A 15635-nucleotide genomic window follows, 5' to 3' on the forward strand; every position below is an offset into this window, starting at 1 on the left:
GCAACACGGAAGTGTTACGGAGATGCTTTGGGGAATCCCTACAGCAGAGCGGCGATCTTTTCGAGAACCACAGTTCAGTTAATATAGAGCACCGACATTTGTAGCTGACTGCGAAACGATTGTACTGCCGCCGTCGTACACTGCGCTGAAGAATCGCGAAGACAATATAGGAGAAATTAGGTCTCATACGGAGGCACAGAGCCAATCGTTTTTCCCTCGTTCTGTTCGCGAGTGCAACAGGAAAGGACATGGTTGGAAGTGGTACAGAGTATCCTAACCCAAGCACCTTGAGGTAGTTCGCGAAATAACTTTGTAGATGTAAATGTAGGTCCCATTCTTCTAATGTTTTGGTAAGGCTACTCCTGATCGTACGAAGTGGCGACCCTAAGGGTATGACTTTAGACCACAGCTGTTAGTTACCCAGGAAACTATGACTTCACGACGCTACACCACAGACGTCCTCATCCCTCGAGTGTTATCTCTGACGTGACACTAACGCAGAGGCATTTCTTCTGCAGGACACACGTGTGTGCCTATGAACTGTGGGAGTGACGCTGATCTCCCGTGGTGGGTGAGATCTCCAGCTCAAGCCCTGACAAGGACTTGCATGGCACCACTGCGAACGTCAACACCGTCCCAGTGCAAGTGTTCTGAATAACAAGGACAGCAGTAGGCCAGCTTGCCTCAGGAGAGGATACAGAGGCTCTGAACAAAATATGCATGCCTGGAGGACACAACAGAGACAACGTCAAAGTGATAACTGCGCTAACACTACCAAGTTCTTGTTGGTCCGATTTTGTAATCATAGACGTAACACAAACTATGAAGTTTATTTCCATGTCCTCTCCAACTTTTCTATTTTGTCAAGCGGCATGTGTTAAGCTATCTACATGGATTTGTTCACAAAATATCCACAACTGATTGCAGTCTCTTTCAGGCAATTTATTTCCTGTGTTGATAACATGATCGTTGCTGGTCTACCTCATGTAGTCTGGAACCCAGGAACCTTTAGAAATCGCATTTGAGACCACAGGATCGCTTGATAATTAAGATATACAGACATGCGAGACAGCAAGTGACCTTGGAGACGAGCCGCCAGTATGCGTCCCTGCGGAGCGTGAAGTAGGAGAGCCGGTACCAGGAGCCGCCCACCAGACTGGAGACGGGCAGGTTCTTGCCCAGCTGCTGCACGTCCGTGATGTTGAGGCCGATGTCGGCCAGCTCGCACAGCAGGTGCATCAACAGGCACGACCACACCAGCGGCTGGATCGTGGCCCACAGCGGCTGGCCTGCGAAACCAGTCACCGCTTAAGCGGCATACAGCTGCGAAAGAGCGTTAGGCATCCAAGCACTGCCCATTCGTGTACATTCCTATTCAATTTTTGTAATACTGGAGATATGTAGCACCTGTTGGCTGCAGGTAAAATCGTCATAGTGTAACAAAAAACAAGAAAGTCCAGATAATTCCAAAAAATGTACTACAATATTGTCAGATTGAAAGTAATATGGCAAACAGTATTGCATTCAAGTAATAATAACAGTAATAAAACAAATCATAATCATATTGAAACACTAAACAGTACAAAATGCAAGGAAAAAGAAATCAAGGGGGAATGTCGGATCATTTAGTAATTAGAACAGGAGTCAGGAAAGATGATGATCTCTTACCAAAGCTCTAGTACTGTGTTTTAGAGAAAGCGGTACAAGAGAGGAGAAAACTAAAATAGGGGCTTAAAAATGACGAACCAATGAAATTAGAAAGAAAAGAAATATTACGACATTCTCCTTACCTTCTGCAGATGGACTGTCGATTATACAACTGCCCACTCAAACATAAAAATATACTGAAATTGTTAAGGAAACTGTAGAGAAAGTAGTCCTCTTAAAGTAAGTGAAAGAGCAGTTCTCGTCTAGAGAACAAAGTGGAGCCCAAAATTCGTAATCCTAAATAAGACAAAAATCGAAAGTTTTGCATTTCAAATATTTAGGTGAATCCCTTCAGGAAAGTGGGAAGGGAAACAGAGATCACGATACTCTATGTCACAAAATATGAATCAGCATTCAGGCTCAAAAATGACGTATGTTACAAGAAATTTATCTTAAGATACAAAACGAAGACACTACATCAGATTCACCAAGCCGAAATGTCTTTATGCAGCTGAAACTATTTTCAACGGAAAGAGAAACACTGAATAAGTCCAAAAGGAACCTTTTAAATCCAAATTATACTGTAAATGCAACAGTCAGAATTTGAGAAGTACACCAACGTATATTTGGATATGATAAAAAGAAAAACAGGCTAAATTGTTTCTCTTCTTTTTCTTGTGCTTTCCACTCTAATTGTCACAGGCTCGGGACGATTATTAACGGAGGTATGATGCTAAATTTAAGGGGTGCCCGGATGCCCTAAGGCCACCGCCTCTTTACGCCTTGGGAAGGAATTTGTGTACGCCAACTGTCTGCGCGCTGCGTTATTCATACGACACTGAGAGATACTTTGTAATTGTTTCCTAATCAACTAAGGCGGAACCTAGGTACTTGCCCGGTATTCTCGTAGTTGAATATGGAAAACCGCCTAAACACCACAACCAGGCTGACCGACACACCAGCCGTCGTCGTTAATTCGCAGGGCCGGGTGGAATCGGTCTGGACTGCCGCATCTCCCCGTCTCTTAAGCACCGTTTTAACATGCACAGCTATCAATGCGAGTGCAGGACAAAATTCATTAGATAATACATGAATGGAAAAAGTCAGATTAACTGTTGAGATTGTGTAATTCTGCGGAACATGCTGTAAAGCTAAAATCGAATACTAAGCATTTTTGTGCAGAAAATTCACGAACTGACATTTCGCATGGCTGGAAAACCTGGGGGCGCTGCTACAACTTGATCTGGTGAACGACATGGATCCCATTTTGAGAGAAAAAAGGAAATAAGTTCACAAACAAATGATTAGACAATAATCAGAAAATACGCCATGTTGTCAATCACAAGTTCCAGAACGGTCCAACTTGACTAATATGAATAATAATCTGATAATAATGTGGACTGAATTTCCATTCGGCAGCGGAGTGGGCACTAAGTCAAAACTCACTAACCGATGTCTATTGTGTGCCGGACCATTCCTGCAACCCAGAAATATGGCATTCGCAGCCAATACCTCTACTTTTAAGTCATGCACGTATGACCTTCATTTACGAGTTCGACACGTAGGATAGAAGATACTCGCGCAAGCGAAGATGCTAGAGTGGTTCGTGTCTTGCGCCTGGATGTCACAGTAGGTACAACAATTTCCCGCGATAGACAATGGCTCTGGTGTCGAGACCCCGTCAGGGGCAGATTTATTATTGGACTTTGTGTTGCAGCAGCATTGATAACTAGATGACAGATGCTTTAATCTATGTTAAGTGAGTCCGCATCTCGTTGTCGTGCGGTAGCGTTCTCGCTTCCCGCGCCTGGGTTCCCGGGTTCGATTCCCGGCGGTGTCAGGGATTTTCTCTGCCTCGTGATGGCTGGGTGTTGTGTGTTGTCCTTAGGTTAGTTAGGTTTAAGTAGTTCTAAGTTCTAGGGGACTGATGACCATAGATGTTAAGTCCCATAGTGCTCAGAGCCATTTGAACAATTTTTTTATGTTAAGTGGAAACAGTAGTGGCTGTAAAGGGCAAAAATTTATAATTCTTCAAGAAAAGGAGAAAAAGCACACCGTCGTCAGGCCACGAGTGGCCTACCAGAACCATGCGACCGCCGTGTCACACTCCCTTCAAGAAAAGGAAGTCAACGAAAAATATAATAGGCAGGCAGGGTCCAGCGGGAGCTGCAATTATCATATGCCAGTGAAACATGGTAGACATGCTAATGCGTTAATGCGGAACCGATTTACGCTGGAAAAAATGGTTCCAATTTTTGCTACCAAATGGAAATTTGACGCAATAGAGCAACTTATCCATGTCGCCGGTCCTCATACTGAATACAGTGTCTAAGCGGCAGGTAATAATAACTTCGACGTTATGCATTTCCCACTCCTTTCACTTTTACCGCCCGGGTCTCGTTCCTAATCCATTACACATGGAAAAATTTCTATACGTCTTTCCTGTATTAACAGCGCCAGATACGCACTTGGTGGCCCAAAACTGGAAATAATGTTTTTTTTCCAGCGTACATGAATTCTACATTAACGCATGAGAATGTCTACCGATTTTCGCTGTCATATTGAAACCTTCCCGTCTAATATTGGATGTACGTTTGCTTGCTGACTGAACGCTGCGTCTCTTAAAATCTTTTAACTGCTGCTCTGTCAAGACTACCTGCTGATTATTACGACGAAACATAAAATGTGTTGTCGCCGTGGCCCTCAGTCGTTACCTGAAATTATTAAGACTGATTCTTACCTTTAATTATTTATACTGGATCGCCATCTGACTGCTACAGCAAACTGTGGAATGAATATACTTACTTCTCTTTAACATAATTATAAGCTGCTGGTGGAGTTTCATAATACTTTGTGACTGGAATTCTTTAAGTTGAAGTTAATTTAGATTTGATAAAAGCTGAAGCTCAGTTTAGACTTTTCTTTTAAGATAACAATAAATTCCGTAAAGCATTTACGTGAATGATTTTGGGATAGAAAATTCTTAATGCATTTAATCTGGTAGAAGTTAACTATATTCTGAGAACGATCTTGACAAACAATTACAAGGGGTATAGTTCTTTACAAAAATTCTTAAAAAGTAGCGTTGCGCTACATACCTAATTTTCCATCAAAATTACATAACTATATTCTGAGAACGATCTTGACAAACAATTACAAGGGGCATAGTTCTTTACAAAAATTCTTAAAAACTAGCATTGCGCTACATATAGCGAGTGGCTGGCGAGCACACCGCTTCTTTCAAAGTGTTAATTCATACCTCGCTTACAGCGACCTCCTCTCATGTCTCGCTAGCTACGACTGCCTCGTCTCACATCTTACTCGCAACTGCTCGCTTCCAACGCTCAATGCTACAAAAGTGCGGTCTCGCCGCCAACAATGGTTTTTGGTGCAGACAATCCCTGCTACCATTACAGATGTATTACTGCGCGCTGTTTCCCGCTCTTTCTCAAAATGTATCTATGCGCGGTTTCCCGCTCTTTCTCAATAATACACAATGCAATTTAATTAACAAAACAATTTAAATAAGAAACAGTTCAGATAATTACATGCTAAAACAGTTTAAATACACCTATAACATAATTACAATGTGGCAAATCCAATCGTCACTAAATCTCGGTAAGTAGCTGCATTTTAATTACAACCTCCCGGTAGATTTGCATTGAGAGCGCTGATAGTAAATGACGTTACAAAAGCTGTGGGAGAGTAGGAAAGAAATAGGAAGGTACCGAACACAAAGAACGAAGAGAAGGGAAAACAAGGAGGCATGATTGACTGTGATACGGTAAGAGAAAATAGATAAGACAGGAGTAATTTAAAGCGTTTGATTTAGTGTTTGACTGTGACAGCTAGCCTTATATGTTAATTTTTGGGGAAAGTTACGAGTGAGCTGGTGCGTTCCTGACGCCAGTTTCCACCAATTGTCATCTAGATATTTGTCTTCTTGATATCTCTGGCTGCGGGATTTAACGGCAGCGCTTGCGCTCTACCAGAGGCGGGTGCGGGTATCCGCGGTGTGAGGTGGAGTGACGTCACACTGTGTATGTATGTATGTATGTAGCACGCCGAGAGGCCGAGTCGGCATCACGAAGGAGCGTGGCCAGCCGCTTCGACGTGTTTAATCGTGCAAGGAACATCCATTGCCCATGGTGATGGGGTTTTACTGGGACTATTCTAGCTGTTTATCACTCAGTTCGGTGTCGTGACTTGATACCTAGGCGGCAGTTAAGGAAGTGAAGCTACGCCCAACAAACAGACACGAATCATGGCTGCATACGTAGCTATAAGTGCAACAAGTAGTGCGTAAGTCAGTGTATGGCTTTCCAAGCCACGCCGGGATATTTCTCCCATTCTACCTTGTAGTTCATTATTTTAGTCTGGCGTTTAAATGTGCACTGAGATAATTCTGTGTCTTTTTAACGTCTGAGCTATTATTTTATTGGTGGTTTTAAGCAATTGATTCATGAAATTGTAAGATCGGTGACTGGCCAAGAAACTCATGGAGGTTAATTGTGGTTGCATTTAGTTGTGACGTATATCACTGAAAGTTATTGGTAATCTGTTCTCTAGACAATATTGCATATCTCATGCTTCAGAATATTGTGTGCCGCTGATGTGATTTATGTTGCCGATCATTGGCAGTGGTCGACGCTAGCAATCACTGAGCCGAGTACCAAGGTGGCAGCGCGATATTTAAGCCCCACACCCCACCCCGCCCCCTTGCATATCGGGTTATGTTGTTACTGTCTTGTGATTACATCTTTCCGGTGAAGAGTTACGGTGTCTGAAGTTTAAATTGCAGTGCAAAGTTGAGTACATTTCTATTTCATTTTGTGTCCCGTGAATCTATTGTTTTGGGTAAAATCCTTTGATGTGCTCGCGCCTATCTGATTCATACGCAGAATTGAAGCGGCCTCGTGTTAGGAGCTATTTGTCATATTGTTATGTTCTAGTAGCAACGGTTTTATGAATATTTTTCATTAATCAACGTGGTTAACCAAACATAAAAACATTGTTTGGTGAAATTAATGCACCTCCTTAGTCATCGAAGTGGTTCTTGTTTTTACTACTAAAGCTTTTAAGAATATTGTTTTATTTACGACAAGTTGGCTAGCCAAATGTTGCAAGATCTGTGATTTGGACGTAACGTATTTTCTTTGCGGCTGGAAGTAATTAGAGTTCTGATAGTAATCGTGTGGACGTCTAAGCAATGAAATTTATCTGAGTTAGTTCACATAGCCACATTCAATTTTTCACGTTTTATGGTCATAGTTATAATTAAAGAAATTTGTTTATGTCACTTGTTAAGGTTATGTGGCCTTATAAGGCAATCGCCTTTGTATTACTATTGTGATTGGGATCTGATTAAAGCTTTATAATTCTAATAAATAAATATGTGGCAGCTACAAAGGATTGCTCCTGTGCTTCGGTGTGTCTTTGAGATCCATATCCGGCTACATACTTCCTCATCTTTTCATAACTGTTCTTCTTCATAATGGCTTCATGGAACACACAAGGATGGCACATTCAGTAACACAGGGTTTCATCTGAGTGCTGCCTCTGCCACATCGCTGCGGTGGTACCGTGCGGATCTGTAACTGTTTGTCCTGCCTTTGAAACGAGGAGGGTGTCTCATGGATGGTCTGACTAGCTTCTCTGCTTGGTACATTTGCTCGATAGTTTGCAAAAGACTCGCCGAACTGATGAAGGCAAGATACTTCAAAAAATATTCAAATGTCATCAACGTAGGACCTTCATGCCGAGGGTCATCATGGACATCTTCTCATCATAAACTCTCATTCAATGAAATTTTCGAGGTTTAGCGGAACATGAACGTAGCAGCGAACTCAGTCGACTTCTTAGGAATTCTCAGAGAATAACAAAGAAAAATTAGAATGTCACATTAAAACACATGAATATGTAAATCGTTAAAGAAACTTTGTTGTACTCTCCCCAGTGCATTTGATTTGTTGTATGAAAAATTATTTTCCTGACTAGTCTATGTCACTGCTTTCTCCAACATTATGCAAGAATTTTAAGAATGGTGGAGCTGTTTTATTCCCCTAGCTGCTTCCCCTGGGACCCAGACTTCTTTTAGACGGTGAACAATTGTCTATTTGAAGTTGGTTGTGCGTTGATAGTAAATGCCGGATGCACAGGGATTTGCTTGACTTTCAGTTGAAACTGCATGGAAAAATGGGGCAACAAACTATCAGAGTCGGCTCCACGGAGCTAGATGTAAGAGTTGCTCTACAGCTGCTGTGTGCTGGTTCAACATGTTGACGAAGGTAATTCTGCGCGATATCTAAAATGATTCTCTCGTCTGGCAGCCACGTCCGGAAGTTTGTAGAACTGCAGAACATAGGAATTGTGTGCACACCAGATCCTTCTTTTTACATTTAAAATATCATATAACTTCACTGCTCTAAACTGAATTTAGCAGACTTTGGAGCGTTTCCGTCGGATAAGAGCTGTAGTAATATCACTGAACTATCAATATGGAAAACAGTGGCACTGAAATAATTGTCGTACACTGAAATTGCAAAAAATGGCTTTTGGTTGGATCCACATAGGACTTTGTATGTTAAAGACATGGTATTTATGTTTTGTACCCAGCTACCTGGTGTTAGTTGTAGCTGTAATGAACGGTATTCTACCTCACACACAGCCATGCCAGATGTTCGATTCGAACCTGAGACCGTAACAGCAGCGTGGTTCCGGACTGAAGAACTTAGAACCGCTCGGCCGCAGCGGCCGGCAGTAACTTTCAGTCCGTGGAGTAGTATACAGGTCTAATTCCATCGCGGGCACGACACGTGGTTCCAGTGGTCAAGAATGTATATTATTTGGATCACTCAGAGTTCCCTATTCTAACTAAATGAACCGGTAGTGTCCTAAGATAGAAGTCTTTGATGAAGATGTATCTAAAGCGACGTTGATCAGCTTAGTAATGTAATCTACCAGTCGCGGATGCAGCCTATTCACTCTGGCTGTACAGCGATCGATATGGTCTGCTGATCGCCTATTTTGACAGTTTCCTTTCTGGGTCTATTATATCCCGAAGACGTGTCCAGATTGGAAAGCGGTCTACTCTCAGTAATTGTTTAGTCATAATAAGACTTGTATGAAAAAATGCATCGACTACAAGTTATAGTCGACTACAGTGAAATGGAAAATTTCGCGGTTTTCAACGAGCGTCCTAATTTGTGCATCATAGGATGGATCGACGTCCGCAACTTTCACGAATAACATCAGTGATTTAAGAATCTTGTGAAAAATAATTATTCCTGGGAAATACGAGGATTATTGAGGAAAGAAGATCTGATCGGTCCAGATTTGGAAAACACTCTGAAAAACTTTTTTTTTTCAGCAGTTACCTACACTTCCCTGTTTCTTCCCAACTTAGTCGTCGTTCTGACTTTGAAATGTGTCGTAGAGGTGTAACCAATTTACAACACTCTCATCATACAAGGCAGCAGCCTGTGCTTTCCACCAATTCTCCACGCTTGTCCACAGCTAGTTGTCTGAGCCAGAAAATTGTCCTCATATCCAGAGTCTCATGTGAACAGAGATGAAGCTCAGGGATCGCCATTTATGGGCTGTATTGTAGGTGATCATACACTTTCCATTGAAAACGCTGGATGAGTATCTTCATTGGCGAGAATTGCCATGAAAATGTAAACATGTCATGGTCTGCAATACATGAGGCGACGTCTCTTTCCTGACACTCATATTTGGCGGTACACAGTATTTGCTGGCATTTATGTTTACTTGACGTCAGCCCCAACTAAGAGAGTACCTGACACTACACACCATCACACTTCCTTTGACACACCGGGTGAAATATCTGGAAGTGATATTGAACCGGAAACTCAGCTTCAACGAAGAGTTTCAGGGTAATTGCAACAGTACCATGCACTTGTTTCACCAATTATAGCCACTATTGTCGAGTCAACATTTGAAAGTGACGGGCAAGCTATCCCTCTATCGAACAACGAACCTGCCACCAATGTTATATGGATGCTGCTCCTAGGCTATCACCTGTGACAGCTACCTCCAACCGCTGAAAACTATACAAAACCGATGCCTACGGTTAATGATTGGAGCACTTAGATGGGCAAGCATCAGGGTCTCAGTCAGGAATTGCACATGGAGACCACCAGGGAAATAATCTTATCATAGACACAGAAGTTTCTCGCTACCATTGAGGCTCTAAGGACCAGTACGTGATATCTTGATTATGTGGAATCTTGTCGTCGCCGACAGGTGACATCGCTTCAGAGTCCCCCGCATCTTCAACGAGACACCCCATGACATAACGCAGAAGCGCATGTTTATAAGCAAAAATGGAGAAAAGGTAATGTAATGTTATGTGACAGAAATATAAACCAACCCCTTAGGAGGGTCAAAGGACATAGTGCCTAATATCCTTTCACGTGGAAACGAAGAGAAAATTACCCCTACACCCTTTACATTAAAAAAGTCCAGCAACAAGGTGGTAGTTCTTCTGCGAAACCTACAATTACATCAAAACAAATCTCTGAAGATTATTCTGTCCCATCTTGGCGTGGTGGTACACAATCCTTCTAGAATGAGATTTTCACTCTGCAGCGGAGTGTGCGCTGATATGAAACTTCCTGGCAGATTAAAACTGTGTGCCCGACCGAGACTCGAACTCGGGACCTTTGCCTTTCGCGGGCAAGTGCTCTACCAACTGAGCTACCGAAGCACGACTCACGTCCGGTACTCACAGCTTTACTTCTGCCAGTATCCGTCTCCTACCTTCCAAACTTTACAGAAGCTATTCTGCGAACCTTGCAGAACTAGCACTCCTGAAAGAAAGGATACTGCGGAGACATGGCTTAGCCACAGCCTGGGGGATGTTTCCAGAATGAGATTTTCACTCTGCAGCGGAGTGTGCGCTGAATCTGCCAGGAAGTTTCATATCAGCGCACACTCCGCTGCAGAGTGAAAATCTCATTCTGGAAACATCCCCCAGGCTGTGGCTAAGCCATGTCTCCGCAGTATCCTTTCTTTCAGGAGTGCTAGTTCTGCAAGTTTCGCAGAAGAGCTTCTGTAAAGTTTGGAAGGTAGGAGACGGATACTGGCAGAAGTAAAGCTGTGAGTACCGGACGTGAGTCGTGCTTCGGTAGCTCAGTTGGTAGAGCACTTGCACGCGAAAGGCATGGGTCCCGAGGTCGAGTCTCGGTCGGGCACACAGTTTTAATGTGCCAGGAAGTTTCACAGTCCTTCTGTTAGTCCTATTTAAAAACAGTTGTAGATTGCAGTATGTTCATTACTAACTTCAGAACGACACGTTTCGCTCATGTAGGGCATCAGCGTACCTGGAAAATATAAAGGGACAACGATATTGCAATACATCCGGCGTGGTCCTATTCTGGACTACTAAATAGCAAAATAAGCTTCGAAAACCGACCGAATAAAATTGTATAGAGAAACGTAATTACCTCACGTAAAAGATAAGAAATTGTCTTCCAAAATCGTTCGTCAAAAAGGCATGATACCGCATAAAACATACTAAGAACAACGTATATGGAAAAATATTTAAAAACGGTGCAATAAAATCACTGGGATCAGGCATTAGTAGGGAGTGAAGGAGAAACCGAAAAGTACATATTCCCTCATGGAGGAGACGGCAGACTTAGCAGCGCAGTACACGACTTTGCGAGCACACAGTGAACAGCCCACACTCTACAACAGTCCGCGAGGCCCGTCCGTTTTCATATGGAGTACAAGTACAGAAGATACGAGCTCATTCAAGATATTGTGCTATTTGAAATGACAGTTGACATGCGGTGCAGCCGTGAGGTTTACATTGTGATAACGGCGTAAAATTCAAATTGTAATGGATGAATTAGAAAATAAATAAAACCTAATAGATGATAAGGGTTGGTTCAAATGGCTCTGAGCACTATGGGACTTAACATCTATGGTCATCAGTCCCCTAGAACTTAGAACTACTTAAACTTAACTAACCTAAGGACATCACAGAACACCCAGTAGATGATAAGGGAATATACTGTACACATTGTAGAACACGCTAGACCGGAAACTGTGAACTGACACATAGGAAACCCTTATGGTAAAAAGCGTTGTACGACAATAATGAAATACAATATGTAGAGCAATAAAATGAAGGTTAGACTACAAATCTGTAGCTAAAAGATAATAATGCCAAAAAGGTAAAATACAACTGCATGCTCGTGACAGGCGACCGAGGCCCTGGTAATGAACAGTTAAAAACTAATAAATTGTTTATAAATGGGAAACATGCAATAACAGAAAACCTGATTCTTGCTTCATAACTGATCATTGAGTAATGTATCCTTCTTAGCGCGTTAATGTTTAACAATTTCGATCTATTCAAGCAGATTGAGGTTCTTACCTTTGGGAGCGTGGTGAAAAACCCTTACGTTTCCGAGCATATGTGGCTGATGGCCACTGGATAACTTTGCTTAGCGAAGGCAAAATTATGCTTAACCTGTTCCTTCTTAGTGAGCAAATGCTCCTGAATACTAATTTTGAAAGCCCCTCCCGTCTGGACTTTATCGGCTGCTTGATATTTACAGCACTTGAGCATATTTAAGCTAGGGACAGCATATTTACCTTTATGTGGAAGCCCATTGTGAATATTTTGAGCCGGCCGATGTGGCCGAGCGGTTCTAGGTGCTTCAGTCTGGAACCTCGCGATCGCTACGGTCGCAGGTTCGAATCCTGCCTCGGGCATGGCTGTGTGTGATGCCCTGAGGTTATTTAGGTTTACGTACTTCTAAGTTACAGGGAACTGATGACCTCAGATGTTAAGTCCCATAGTGCTCAGTGACATTTGAACCATTCTGAATATATTTATACTGGATTTTATTGTATGTGATATGCACTGTTCTTATATTCTGATGACGAAAGCGTTTAGCTATGGAATAGGACACGTTACCTAAAAATCGAAACCAAGCTGACATTTTATTTTGAGGCGCAGGACCGAGGGAGCTTTCTCGGTCGCGTGGCGATGTCTACTGCATGTATAATTTCTCAGTGATGGAGGGGCTGTAGCCATTACTTTCAGATGGCCTGACGACGACCTATCCGAACGTAAACCTCGCTGTTAATGAAGCACATTCTGGAACCTACGACCGTTATTTGAACAGTAGAAAGAATCACTGTTTGCTAGGCATCTTCAAGCGGCCACTGCGCGCTCAGAACAGGCATACTCAAGACACTGCCCAAAAGATTTGTGCAAAGCTTCATCGGATTCCGCGGCCCGGAGTGGCTGCGCGGTTAGAGGCGCCATGTGACGGATTGGGTGGTCCCTCCCGCCGGAGGTTCGAGTCCTCCCTCGGGCATGGGTGTGTATGTCGTTATTATAAGTTGGTTGAAGTTAGCTTAAGTAGTGCTTAAGTCTAGGAATCGCTCACCTCAGCAGTTTGATCCCTTACGAATTAACACCCACACATTCACATACATATACACATACACACCACACACACACACAGACCCACCCTCCCCCACCCCTCCCACACACACACACATCGGATTCCCTCTGTGGCTTCCATTTGGCAGCCGACCGAACCTTACTTTCCAAACAGCCAGCGTGACATCCATTTGAGTAATTAAAACAGTAAGCTCTTCACGAATGGGGATACGATGTAAAGTGATGAAAGAGAACGATTGCAGCCCGGAAGCCCTTCCATGGCCCAAGCTCTCTGTGGATCTTCCACGAACTGAAAATATATTTTTGATGTTTTCTAACATTCTGCGTGGTGTCTGTTTGTTCTAAGTCGTGACTCCCTACCACTTTCGCGCAACGACGCTCTGAGCGTGTTTCTTAGGGAATTGACAAGTTTGAACCTGGGACATGTTGCTGGTAAGGAGACGCCAGACCACAAGTGGCATGTAGAGTTCAGAAGAGTTCAGTGAGACTAGAGATGATATAATCAAATACTTAATGATTTCAGCGTCAGCTCCACTGCACTACCTGCAAAAGAATCTTAATACAAACTAAATTTAGGGGAAGGGGTTCAAGGCTTTCCTATTTTTAGTTAGCTGGTAAAATAATGTCGTAAAATCAGTTAAGTTTACCACTGGAATTTTTATTCTACTCACAAAACATTATTTATAAATTGTACTATTGATAAAAAGAAATATTTTAATACAGGATGATAAAAACCAACTGCATTCAACAAAAATGTGAACGAATATTCCCTGAATGGGTTTCCAAGATCTATAATGGCTCGAAGGATGACATATGCCATATCACAGCTATAATCTAGGTTTAAATTAAGTTTCATAAAAGAGAAAACTATCACAAATGGTCTATACTGACCCTCAATTATCTTTAATTACTTATTTAAATTGTCATAAATCACAGTGGCTGATGTGGCTTCTCAATAATTATATAACAGAAAAATCATAACGTTTCAGATTTTAACATCAACTAGCAAATGTGAATACCACGAAGTTTAATTGACGATCAACACTAGTATTACGTAAAAAAGGGATGTAACATGAGATTTCTGCAGTTCTGAGTGATTCCTTATGTGCTGTTATGGAACATCGCTTGCATTCACTACCTTGTTGGTGGTTAGGCAGCGTCAGGGGCGGCTGGCGGCACAGCTCCACACACCTCGCCGTCTTGGTGGCAACTCTCTCGAACTTATCCTTACTACTGTTTACCAATGTGGGTTTAAGAAAAAGGTATCTGGCTGTGTTTTCAACTGACCAATCAGCGTCTCAATGTTAACCTTAAGCTCCGCCTACAAATATTCTGTCTGTCCAGTGAGAAACGTTATACTTTTTGTGGTGGGACAATGTTCTTAATGTTTGCTATATAGGAGAGACGCGTATAGTCTCATGTTAAGACTTACAGTTAGTGTGCCCCTTTTCGTGTTATCATAAGATCTATACTGCTCTTCTGGAGGGCTCTATCTTTTAACATGGGCTGCGAGATGGACTTCTCGGCGGTGTGCTGACAATGCGGGTGTCCCATTGTCCCGCTCCTGTCGTAGGGGCTTCCAGCCTACACGGCTCTGCTCTCGGCTTCTGTTCTCTGTTTCTCCCCTCAGAACTGCGTCTGTTTCATGGTGGGAAGGTCTGACACGCATTTAGACGTCCTTGTGTTATTCTGTGGTATTCCATTTGCTCACTCGTTGATCGTATTACTTTGGTTAACTTAATGTCAGGACTTATTTATTTGTAGCTATGCCGGATTTGCTATCATGTCAGGGTTTTCATGGATTTGCCACACACCTTATAGTTTTTGGGAACACTTTGATCGTTACGTTAGCCATGTCAAGATTTTCTTAGATGGGAGAAGAAGGTTTCAGAATCAGGGAAGTTCCTTTTCTTTTTTACCCTGCAGTGGCAGTTCATCGGGTCTGTTTATTGCAGAAAGAAAGAAAGCCTTTTCGTGTTCAGGATGACTTAGGATGCGGCAAGAATAGTTACGTCGGAAGATGTAGGTTTCCTATAGATCTGAGGACGCTTTTGACATTGCCAGCACCGTACGAAAGGTTTCCTGCCAGTTCAGGTTTCGCGCGCTCCGGAACCTCTCGGGGACAGAGCTCACCTGGCCGCGGCAGCAGCCCCACGAGCCGGCACAGCCAGACGTTGAAGCCCAGGTAGTGGCGCGGCGTCGTGACGTCGCCGCGCAGCGTCTGCAGCAGCCCGGGCGCCCGCTGCCCCCGCGCCCGCTGCGGCGCGCCTCCCGCCTCCGCCGCCCCCGCCACCTGTCGCAAAGCACGGCGCCTCACTGGCCACATTCCGCGTGCCTGAACGCCGCGGCGCCGAGCCGAGCATTTTCTGCGGGAATGCTCCGCGTGTGCCAGCTTTATGGACGAGGCTCTGGGGACGCAGAACGTCGCCCAGAAAGAAGCACCCTTCACGCACTTGGCTGGGCTCCAGCGCGCGGCCGTGACAAATTTACTTCGCAGAGAGCTTTGCCACACTCCTTAATAAGTCAGACAATGCACTCAAGT

The 15635-nt window shown here is 43.3% G+C and overlaps 1 protein-coding gene across 1 annotated transcript in view; it reads right to left on the reverse strand.

Annotated features, from left to right (window-relative positions):
* The window catches only part of LOC126282457 (odorant receptor 67c-like), a 148681-nt gene extending 133262 nt beyond the window's left edge, over positions 1–15419 (reverse strand). The window contains exons 1-2 of the mRNA XM_049982114.1: positions 15227–15419; positions 1081–1289 (exon numbers count right to left, since the gene is read on the reverse strand). Coding sequence (XP_049838071.1) covers positions 1081–1289; positions 15227–15419 — 402 coding nt within the window. The remainder of the gene's footprint in view (positions 1–1080; positions 1290–15226) is intronic.
* Between the last annotated feature and the right edge of the window lie 216 nt (positions 15420–15635).

The sequence above is a fragment of the Schistocerca gregaria genome, chromosome 7, assembly GCF_023897955.1.
Source record: "Schistocerca gregaria isolate iqSchGreg1 chromosome 7, iqSchGreg1.2, whole genome shotgun sequence".
Classification (NCBI taxonomy): domain Eukaryota; kingdom Metazoa; phylum Arthropoda; class Insecta; order Orthoptera; family Acrididae; genus Schistocerca; species Schistocerca gregaria.